This window comes from Acipenser ruthenus, chromosome 28 (genome assembly GCF_902713425.1).
Source record: "Acipenser ruthenus chromosome 28, fAciRut3.2 maternal haplotype, whole genome shotgun sequence".
Lineage (NCBI taxonomy): Eukaryota > Metazoa > Chordata > Actinopteri > Acipenseriformes > Acipenseridae > Acipenser > Acipenser ruthenus.
The window spans coordinates 22,385,733-22,397,732 of NC_081216.1; the positions used below are offsets into that span (position 1 = coordinate 22,385,733).

General features: G+C 40.1%; 1 protein-coding gene across 4 annotated transcripts in view; it reads left to right on the forward strand.

The window, feature by feature from the left end:
• Window positions 1-12,000, forward strand: part of LOC117434544 (leucine zipper protein 2-like) — a 76,391-nt gene that overhangs the window by 54,401 nt on the left and 9,990 nt on the right. For all 4 annotated transcript variants that reach the window (XM_034057102.3, XM_034057101.3, XM_059003167.1 and 1 more), the window contains 2 exons: window positions 843-917; window positions 6,945-7,109. In XM_034057102.3, coding sequence (XP_033912993.3) covers window positions 843-917; window positions 6,945-7,109 — 240 coding nt within the window. The remainder of the gene's footprint in view (window positions 1-842; window positions 918-6,944; window positions 7,110-12,000) is intronic.

Here is a 12,000-nt window from a genome sequence, read left to right on the forward strand (position 1 = left end):
CCATTTCAGCATGATTACACCCTAATAGCTTTTTCTAAGACTGGTAAGCATTCCTTTTAGGTAATGTAGTGAATCTAAGGTGTGTCTGGAGTCAGTACTAGTGAACTCACTAACACTGGGACACAGCATCACTTACAGAAAGGTACCTGCAGTAACATGCTATTGAGACTTGAACGAAATAGATCTGCAAATCAGTAGAATTATTATTTTGTCTATATCTACCGTATATACGTTTAAATGTCTGATTGCAACAGTAAGGAAAGATGTAGAGATTCTGGTATGACTTAGCATAGAGTTTTTTCATTTGTAAATGTGTTATTACATAGTAAATGCATTATAATCAATACACATACACATGTGTAATTATATTGTAATTACAACACTGCAAACCCTTTTTCACTTTGTTAAAAAGCACCTTGTTGCATTTTAATGATTCTTTGTACTTCTAATGATTACTTATATCCAGTATGTGTGTATATATATATATATATATATATATATATATATATATATATATATATATATATATATATATATATATATATATCCCCTTCAGTCATGATTTTTTTATTAACATTTCTTGAAATGTTAAAACAGTTTGCGTGAACTCTATGAAGTTCGAGAAGTTGCCCTGCCCCTGAAATAAAACAACATCTATGCATTATAAAATAGGTACATAGGTAGGAACGTTAACATGGTAGAATTGTGCACACGGTGACTGAATGGGATAGATATTAAACAAACGCTGATCTGCAGTTGAGTTTGCAGGTATGTGGGACAATGCCATAGTCACTATGTTATAATGATGTGTATTTATTTCTTTCTCTTTTTTTCTGCAACAGGGGCAGCAGCTCACAGATCTGGAGCTTAAACTAACTGCAGCTAAGAAGGAGCTGGAGAAGGCAGCGCTAGACAAGGTACGGCAGCAGCGTTTAGCGATTTAAAGGCCCCTCACACACAGCCTTGCAAAGAAATGGTAACACAGAAACCCTTATTTTGGATCCCTAGAGACAGAGAATCCCCTCTAACGCCCTTATGTTTTATAGTGCAGGCCCGAATTATAAAACAACCTGCTGTGTTCCTCTAGGACGTCACAGCTAGACTGGACACAGGGTTCCGTGTTGCCGTGTTTGTGTCTGTGCGTGACTGTGATCTGTTTTCAGTTTTCTGATGCAATTTCTGAAAAATAAATACATTCCTGCAAGCAGCATATTAAAAAAGTGCCCCTCCATGCACAGCAAAGTTAAGTTTTGAAAATGTACCCTCGGGGAGCTGAGGGGATGGTGTTTTTATCCAGAGGACTGGACACAGAAAGCTGATGCAGCAAGATAAACACATAGACCCAAGTCACCCCCGCCCCCTTAAGAGCTTCACCAAATACAATAAATATGAAATTTGCCATAAAAGCTTCTTTTTTAATAATAAAACTCAGAAACAGAATCATAATCATACAAATCAAAAAGGAACAATATTGCATGTCAACCAAAACTAATTCTGCATTTTTGGAAAGTCTAGTAAGGTTTTAACTGCACATTGGAATTATGGTAGCTACTAACTAACAACCTACAAATGACTATTTTATTTTTTCACCCACTACTTAAAAGTTAATTTGAGGCTTTTAATCGATTCATGGACCTTTAGTTAAGTAACAATAAAAGCGCAAATTTTAAATGAACCCTTAACTTCTATGATGTTAATTATGTGAGATGGCTCATTAATTAAAACATTACCAGTCCCCATAAATGACCATAAGTGTAAGGTGCTAATGACCCCAGTGACTTGCTATTTTTAAATGTAATAGCATTCTGTCTGTTACAGTTCTGAATGGTTCCTTAGAGAACCGTACTGTAAGTCACAGAAAAAGACATAATTGTAATAGAAATCTGTACGTACTGTAATCGCTGCATCGCTCTAGGAAGTTAATTCCACTAGACTGTTTAGACAAAGTACTTTATCCCTATAGATTGTGTTATTCATTAGACACAGAAAAGAGATGGCTTTTACTGTTATTAATAGTAACTTTATTAATAGTAATGACTGTTATTATCAGTGCTACTTAATGTGTCATTGTGGATAACTGACACAATATCAACACCATACCAGGTCAAAGCAAGGCTGATGTGTCTCAGCTTTATTTGATACAACACTGGATTCTGTAAATTATTAAAATGCATTCTCAGTATTTTTGTGGAAAAGTTTACTAATAGAAATCAACTTTGATAAAAAAAGCACTTTTTAAATAAATCAGTTAAAGTTGAATGGGGAAGGTTGTGTATTGTCAAAAACAGCATAAAAAGGTTTGTTCCACTGAAATATTAGAAAAGTGAGTCTCTAGTTAAATCCTACCACGTGTAATTAGAAGCTGGCAAGACACAGCCAAAACTTTTTAATAGGCAACTTCTCTGGAGTCCCATAATCATAACACAAAAAATGTATTATGGGATGAATAAGCCGGTGTTACAGCCTTATTTATAAATAAATAAACAAATAATAATAATAATAATAATAATAATAATAATAATAATAATAATAATAATAATAATAATAATAATAATAATAATAATAATTACTTTTACATTTAAATAGATTCAGGTGGGTATAGTGAACACATTTTAAAGCTGACTGTAGATTCAAATACCAGATGGTACTGAAACAATCTCAATCTCAGTAATAAAAATCTTCATGGGAAGCAGATTCACAGTAGGCTTTACTTCGGTTGCAATGCACACTACTTAGAGTTGGGTGCAGGAGGACTCAGCGCTAGGTGCCTGTGGCAATGTGCCCCGTCCCTGTGTGCATTTGTGTGTTGCGTGTTGTGTGTAAATGTTGGTGTATAGTCATTGGTACACGGGATATAAACAGGTCTGTGTTTCACGTGTATTTGAAAAGTGTAGATTGGTATTTAGGCACGAGGAGAGCACAAATCACTTCACGTGCTGGTTAAATGTAATATGTGAGCACGGGGTTGCACAGAATTAATTCACGTGCTGGGATTCAAGTGAATAATTAATTAGTAATTGAATCCCAGCACAACAGTATATATAGAGACACGTAGCATGCAGTCGGGGTTGGGTGTTCGAGAGTGGAGAACGGGTGAGAGAGAAGGAGAACGTAAAGTAGTAAAGTGAAAATAATATCTAGAAGTGTTTGTACTCACCGTGTTTGTTTGTCTCTCCGTGCACCGTTTGTTAAGTGTTTAGTACGTTTTGTTTATATGTTTCTTTTGGCTACCAGTGCAGTGTCCTGTTTTTGTCTGTTCAAACCTTTTATTTTCTGTGCTGTTTTATTAAATGCTGAGCGAAACCATTCGCTCAGCTCCACCAAACTCCAAGTCTCTGTCTGTTTACTCCCTGCTTCTGGTCTGACGCCACCCACTCCGGCCGTCTTTGTGACACGTGGTGTCCTGCGTGGGATCGACAGCGCCTCCAGGACTCAGGCCAGAGCAGGAACCGCAGTTTGGATTTAAAAAAAAAAAAAAAAAAAAAAAAAAAAAAATGGCAGAAGACGCCATCAAAGTGCGGGACTGGATGCTGGAGAATGCTGGGCTGGAGGCCCAGTCTCTGCCCATAGTCGTCCAGGCCCTGTGGATGATGGACAGTGAGAGATGGGAGGCCTATCAGGAGGAACACACCCCAAACACCTTGGAGGAAGGTGTGGAGTTTGTCCTCAGCTACCTGGAGGCAACCATAAATGGAACAGCAGCCCAGGTAGCAGGACCACCAGCAGAGGAGTACCTGCTGTCCCCATCTCCACCAGCAGGGGGTGAGTACCTGCTGTCCCCATCTCCACCAGCAGAGGGTGAGTACCTGCTGTCCCCATCTCCACCAGCAGAGGGTGAATGCCTGCTGGTTTTGCCTCCACAGCCCAAATGGGAGGAGCCTGAGCATCCACAGCCCAAATGGGAGGAGCCCAAGCGGAAGGAGCCCGAATGTCCTACGCCTGAGTGGGAGGAGCCCGAATGTCCTACGCCTGAGTGGGAGGAGCCCGAATGTCCTACGCCTAAGTGGGAGGAGCCCGAATGTCCTACGCCTGAGTGGGAGGAGCCCGAACGTCCTACGCCTGAGTGGGAGGAGCCCGAACGTCCTACGCCTGAGTGGGAGGAGCCCGAACGTCCTACGCCTGAGTGGGGGGAGTCGGGGCGTCCACAGCCCAACAGGGAGGAGTCGGGGCGTCCACAGCCCAACAGGGAGGAGTCGGGGCGTCCACAGCCCAACAGGGAGGAGTCGGGGCGTCCACAGCCCAACAGGGAGGAGTCGGGGCGTCCACAGCCCAAAAGGGAGGAGTCGGTGCGTCCACAGCCCAAAGGGAGGCAAGTCGGGGTTTCCACAGCCCTGGGACCCAAGCCACCAGCAGAGGGAAAATGCCTGCTGGTTCAGCCCCAAGAGCCAGAAGGGGAGGAGTTACAGGCTCAACCCCCTGAAAATTTTTTGGGGGGAGAAGGGCAGGATGCTGGTGTCCCCCAGCAGCCTCTCGCTATGCTGCTGAAGGCAGCACGGCGTGCACATGCCCAGCCGCCACAGCAGAGGGAGCCAGCACCTCCAGGAGCAGAGGAGCAGGAGCTGCCTCTGCCTCCACCACCTCCAGGAGCAGAGGAGCAGGAGCTGCCTCTGCCTCCACCACCTCCAGGAGCAGAGGAGCAGGAGCTGCCTCTGTCTCCGCCACCACCACCGCAAGGAGCAGAGGAGCAGGAGCTGCCTCTGCCTCCGCCACCACCACCGCAAGGAGCAGAGGAGCAGGAGCTGCCTCTGCCTCCGCCACCACCACCGCAAGGAGCAGAGGAGCTGGAGCTGCCTCTGCCTCCACCACCGCCAGGAGCAGAGGAGCTGGAGCTGCCTCTGCCTCCACCACCGCCAGGAGCAGAGGAGCTGGAGCTGCCTCTGCCTCCACCACCGCCCGGAGCAGAGGAGCAGGAGCTGCCTCTGCTGCCCGTACCTCCGCAGGGAGTACGGTGGCCGGAGCCCCAGAACGGGGAGCTGCCGGCCACGAAGAAGGGGGAGGAGGTCTGGAGACCACTTTCCCCAGCAGCAGTTTCGCTGCAGGAGTTCTTGTGGCCGGAGCCCCACAGGAGGGAGCTGCCGGCTACGAAGAAGGGGGAGGTCGGGGGACCACCTGCCCCCGCAGCTTTTTCGCTGCAGGACGGGACCAGCATGCTGTCAGCCGTGCCACTACCGGCAGGGGAGCTGACAGCATTGCCAGCCATGGGCCTACTGAAGCCTCCCTTCCCAGCCCGAGACTTTGTCCTGGACTGCTGGATTTTTAAGGGGGGAGGTGGCCGTTGAGGCCATGTGTGCTGCGCACAAGGGGGGGTATATGTGGCAATGTGCCCCGTCCCTGTGTGCATTTGTGTGTTGCGTGTTGTGTGTAAATGTTGGTGTATAGTCATTGGTACACGGGATATAAACGGGTCTGTGTTTCACGTGTATTTAAAAAGTGTAGATTGGTATTTAGGCACGAGGAGAGCACAAATCACTTCACGTGCTGGTTAAATGTAATATGTGAGCACGGGGTTGCACAGAATTAATTCACGTGCTGGGATTCAAGTGAATAATTAATTAGTAATTGAATCCCAGCACAACAGTATATATAGAGACACGTAGCATGCAGTCGGGGTTGGGTGTTCGAGAGTGGAGAACGGGTGAGAGAGAAGGAGAACGTAAAGTAGTAAAGTGAAAATAATATCTAGAAGTGTTTGTACTCACCGTGTTTGTTTGTCTCTCCGTGCACCGTTTGTTAAGTGTTTAGTACGTTTTGTTTATATGTTTCTTTTGGCTACCAGTGCAGTGTCCTGTTTTTGTCTGTTCAAACCTTTTATTTTCTGTGCTGTTTTATTAAATGCTGAGCGAAACCATTCGCTCAGCTCCACCAAACTCCAAGTCTCTGTCTGTTTACTCCCTGCTTCTGGTCTGACGCCACCCACTCCGGCAGTCTTTGTGACAGTGCCCCATTGTTTCTTATCTACCTCAACGACTGAGATCATGGGATAATTAGGAAGCTTCTAAAATCTGCAGACCACTCAAAGCTTGGGGCAGTGGCAGACATGCTTTCATATTTTTATCAGTGGATCCTTCAAAACCCAATTTGACAAAGTAAAAGCCAGTTACTTGAACTTAATCCTACCATAGATAATTCTGCAACAAATTACTCCAGGATATATATATATATATATATATATATATATATATATATATATATATATATATATATATATATATATATATATATATATAATCCTGGAGTAATTTGTTGCAGAATTATCTATGGTAGGATTAAGTTCAAGTATATTCTAAGATTTGGGGTTAAAGATCTAGCTAGATAATTACTTAAATATTTTGGAGTTAAGTGTTCCTTGAAGACAGCATTATAATCAGGCAGGAATCGGGAATCGTTGAATCATTTAAAGGCCTTGAACTATCTTATCTAATCTATATTTAGTGGCTGGTGTAATGAGAGAATATTGGAAAACTATAATGCACAGGGAATTTGCTCTTAATAGTGAAGGATTTCCAAGAACAAGACTTAACTCTGCTCAGGTTGGCCAGCTGCCTGGACTAAATATCTTGCCTCAAAGTCACTGACACTTTAAATGTGATTTGATGACAAACAGGGTCCTCGGACTGAATTTAAATGATGCAAAATGAAGCCAAAAGGCATCACAATGGCAGTCCTTGTAGATTGCCTGAGTCAAGTAGTGTCACTTTTGATGTGCCACTCACAATGTCATCCGCTGATGAAATGACAGATGACCTCGGTTCCAAGCGAAAACAAAAAAGGGAAACATTGAATTTAAAAAAGGAGGCAAATAACAAAACAGAACGGTGACAGGCACACTGATAAATATATTACATTCCTTTTCATTGTTTTGGTGAGCGCGAATCACAAAGGGAATAGATTTGAGTTTAAATGCGTCTATCTTTAAGCAGCGTATGATTTCTCATTTGGCACAGGAGTCACAGCTGAAGGCCCTGAAGGAGACAGTACATCTCTGTCTGTCATCGGTCCTGCGCAATCAGCCTCCCACTGCGAATCAAATCCCTTCAAAGCCATCGGAGAGGTTGACATCCCTGCTCACAAACAGCTCCGGAGTTCTGTTCCAGCAGCCACACACCAAGGTAGTACGCCGCAAGCTTATTGAACAGTTTCAAACAAGCCACTTCTCCAACATGCATGTGTTTGTCCTGCAGGTCCACTCAAGCAGAGATGAATGAGATTTAAAATGCATTGAAAGATAAGATCGAATTTAAGATACAATTTGAACCTTTCGGGATATCTCAGGGGCTAAAGTGAGAGAACTGGCCTGATAGACAGGTGTGTCTGCAAAGAAAAGAGTATTTATCCAGTCATGGTAACATCAATGCATAGCAGTTTTAATTATTTCAGCTTTACTGCAAGCTTAGTTCATTATATTCAATCTTGTACAGTATATCTTATCTCAGGTATGATTAATTAAGCTATTGCTATTCACTTATCTGTTATTCTGCCATTTTAGTGCAAGTAAGTACTTTGCTGTAGATTGATATTGAATTAAGTTGTATCGAGCAAAGCCCATTCTAGGCCAGGAATCAAGTTCTAACAAGGACCCCAATCAGTGGATCAATTAGCAAGTTCAGTTATAAAATTAGTTCTATCAAATTCCTGTTCTGGAATGCACTGGAAGAGCCACCAGTGTGAATCACTTTCCTGAAGTGTCAATTTAATTTGAATGAAAGATGAAGAATTCTATTTATTACTGGTTACAGCTTGGTAGGTCCAGACTACATCAGCTTCACCTTAAAGGCTCCATCATTGCACCACTGTCCTTGAACTTATTTTAATTAACACAATATCAGAGAAATTTCACAGTTTCAAATATAGTTCTAAGATAAGTTATTGTAGTCTTTCTGCATAAGGATTTCAACCAGGGATTCAACATTTTTCATGGAACAGAAACAAAAAACAAAATGAAATTAATTTATTACGTTCTGGAACAAAAACGATATTCAAGATTTTGTTTATCGGTTAATAGCATTTGTTTCGTTCCCTTTCAGCCTGTTCTCTCTGTCACTTTCCATTGTTCCAAAAAATATTGAGTTAAGACATTTTACTGTAGACTTGAGAAAACAGCAGTGTTTATTGTTTAACTAATTTATTTAGATGTATTCTCAATCATTTAACGATTCATGATTTCATTGTTCAGTGTTTCATTTTCATTGTTATATCCAAAATAAGTATGTAAAAAAGTTGTTACATTTGTTGTCTTACTGTGAAATGTGCATAGAAACTATGTGCTTCATGATTCCTCTGGGGCATGGAAACAGAGCTTAACAATCTAAGTTATTAATGTTTTTAATATAGGAATGGGTCTCTCAACTGAGTTTCTCATGAATTCTTCACATTTGATAAGCAGTGACTTAACCTTTAGGAGAGACTGGATGGTTCGGCTATGAGATTTCAAAGCCACTTAATTGGAAATCATGTATTATTAAATGCCATATTTGCAAACATTTAGTCCTTTTCAAGAAAGTTAAACGAGACTCTTAGAGTTGGATGACACTGGAAGAATGGCCGATTGTATTATGATATTCATGATATAAAATGTTTTAAAGTTAGTCAAAAATATTTCTCTTATAAAAGTTTGTCTAAATTAAAAATGTTACATATCATGTCAGGAAATGTTTCTTTTCTATTTTTTTGTTTTATTTTTTATATATAATTTGGGAAATATAACTTTAATTATGAGGCATAGCCTCAGCACAAATCTAATTCTATTTTCCCACAAAATGAAATTTTGTAGGGCAAAACTATTGAACACAAAGTGAGTGTGTTGAATGAATCTGCAAGGACTCATTAACGCACACTTCAAATTTTCAAAAGGGGTCCTGTCGAACAAGACTTCATTCTATAATGTGTTTCTGTGTTACAATGATACAGCTCTTTGGAAAGGATGTGAGAATTCCTAGGAAGTTAATAACTGTAAATTGAAAGCAGAAACAATGACTATGTACAGTAACGTTGTCTCTACAATGTTATTATGCATAGTTACAATGTACTTAATGTGTACATCTTATTGCATGATATAACCCTTACCCTAACCCTAACTCTAAACCTACCCCACTAACCCTAACTCTAAACTTAACTCTAACCATTTTCTGATACAATTGTATACTTACATATGTTGTGCAAAAAGATTTATGCGTTAAGTACATTGTATTTATGCATAATAACATAGTAAATACATGTGTATTTGCACATAATTACAAAGTAACTACTACGTCAATACACAGTAATTTGAGGCACTTCATGTAAAATGTTACTCTAAATAGTTAAACATAAACTTCTGAGTGAGACTTATCTCAAAGGACAAATTCACCATGCTGTGTGTACTACAACATGAATGAACTAAATAGTTAAATGCAAATTAAGTCAATTAGAAAAATGATTTGCACAAATTGTATGGGGTGTCTTGCATGATAGAATGGCCAGGCAAATGGAAGACAAAGTGGATTAATCTGCATATGTAAATAAGAATACATGAGCTTAATTAACATGCTAATAATTATTGCCTTATATTCTCTTGCATGTCCAGTGTACTGTTTATATAGATGCGCTGGTCATTACAATATGCGTCAAACTACAAGCAGCTTTGACAGTTACTATAATTACCAGATGCTGGATAACCATAATTATGGTCTCGGAATTCAGTCCAGGCTCATTACTGTCAAGTAATGTAACCTAGAATAAATCAATGTTTATTTAACATTTTTTCTTAATTAACAACCCATGCACCCAGCGGTTAAACAATGTTGCTTCATGTCCAGTCTCTTGCAGGTCCAATTTTATTAATTGGATATTATCGTTAATCAACATACAGTAGTTCACAGACATTCTTATACATCATTGTCTGAAATGGAATCTGTAACTTAAACATTGAGTAATGTGTTATATGCACCTTGTTTATTAAGGTACAGTAGAAGAACATCTGTTTACATGCATTTTGGGCTGGCATTTACATAACTAAAGTGCTCATTTGTAGACTGTTGACCCAACATGTAATGTAATGGTGTACCACCAAGAGCAAAATATGCAAAACCTGACTTTTTAAAATGAGCACAGGTGTTTTTGTGAAACAACACCTGTTTTATTTGAGGTTGAGTGGGGTGATGACCTGTGTTGAACTGTGAACTGTTTAAGTTTAGGGGTCCTTCTCATTTTTGTTGATAACAGTCATCTCTCTAAAACAAACACCTTCTGGTTTTCTGGCTTCATTCTCACTGGAGAGTACATGCTGCACTGTTATAAAACGATCCCAGCTTCAACAAGCACGCAGTTTAGCCCAATTTAAACTCGGAGTGTACGGCCATTGACATACATTGTGTAGAATGCAAATCAAAGCTGCCACCTGTCCCTATTGTGCTGCCAAAATGCTATACCGTACCTCCTGAATTAAGCTGACAGTACACCCTTTATATGAGCGTTTTAATAAAAAAAAGGAAATGTGTATCTCCATTCTAGGGAAGAGAATTGCTGACAAATGAAAAAGTACGTTTTTGCAACTTGTTAAAACGTAACAAAAACAATGTAATTATGTGTTTGGTTGGCCCATAAATTTGAACTAATTTGTTCAAATCCATCCAGTGTACTGTCGACAGCGTATTTGATTTATGAGAATTGTTAGTCAATTGTCTCCACCTACACTGTATTTCATTAAGTTTGCACGTACTATTATTATCTCTTTTTTCTTTTGTTTGTTTAGGGTTCTTTTTTTCTTTAATGCTGGGGCAAATAAATGCCAATGAAACCTGTATGCTTTTTTCAAGCATGGAAAAGTTATGTTGAAGAGCCATGTTCACATGCTTCTTCTGTTCACAGTGATTTGCCTTTGCATGGGAACAGTTTGATCGTAACAGAGCTATATATAAACTACAAGAAAATATGAATCAAGGGCACATTCTCATGTCTAAGTTGAGTCTTCCTTTTCCTTACTTAGAAAGGTTAGAAAGTTTCACAGCTTAGAAAGTTTGCAGTATATACTGCATGCCCAATTAGCTTACTGAAAAAAGGATGTACCATGTCTTCAACATGACCCGATGAAGCTGTTAATGACTGCTTCGTGTAGGGTTTAGTCATAAGTCAGATTTCATTTGGACATTTGACCCCCTTTTGGCATTAGACAAGACTTTTTATGACTGGAAAATAAGTTGTTCTCTGTTTTCACAATCAGAGATCCAGTTTGGGTCATATAGTTGTTATTTTTGTGTGTGTGAAAATAGGTTTTTCTGTAGAACTTCTGAGCCCCTATGAATAAAGTATGATTACTTAGTAAAGAAAATACTCACCCAGTTAAATTTTTTTGTTCTTTTATACCCGAGGTGTAGGTACACATGTATTTACTAAGTGACTACTATGTAAGTACACAGCAATTATAGATACTTAATTGAAAGTGTTACCGGATAAACAAATGTCATCAAAACCATGCACTACAGGTCTCTCGCTGGAGAAGCACAGCTCTCAATGAATTGAATCATGTTAAATTCTTGTGCCCTTCACAATACATTTGCATCAGCTTCAGAAAGCACTTTCCCCGTGCTATCTGCCCAAATTTACACAAGCTTTCCCAGTTCATGGGATTTCATTTACAAATGCATGGTAAGTGAAAGAATGTATTGGAGAGCATTGCCATTGCCATTCCATGAAAACCAATTCAGCCTTTCTTCAATTGAAAGATAAGACTAAACTGTGTTACTGCAGCATGGGGATGAAATTGGATTGCTGAGACTACTGAATATTTAAACTCGAAGCTTCAGAAGACGAGCAATGGACTGTGAATCTTACAAGTGAGGACTAACTGTGTCTGTTGCTTGAAGTATTCCACATTTGATTGCTAGATTGCTAATGCTTTTTTGAGCTGTCAAATAGTAAGGGGCAATGACAGTCTCCAAGAATACATTTTATTTCTCATTTTTGCATAAGCTGTTCACACACGAACACTGTAGATCCAGCAGACCGGCTATACCACCTTTCTTT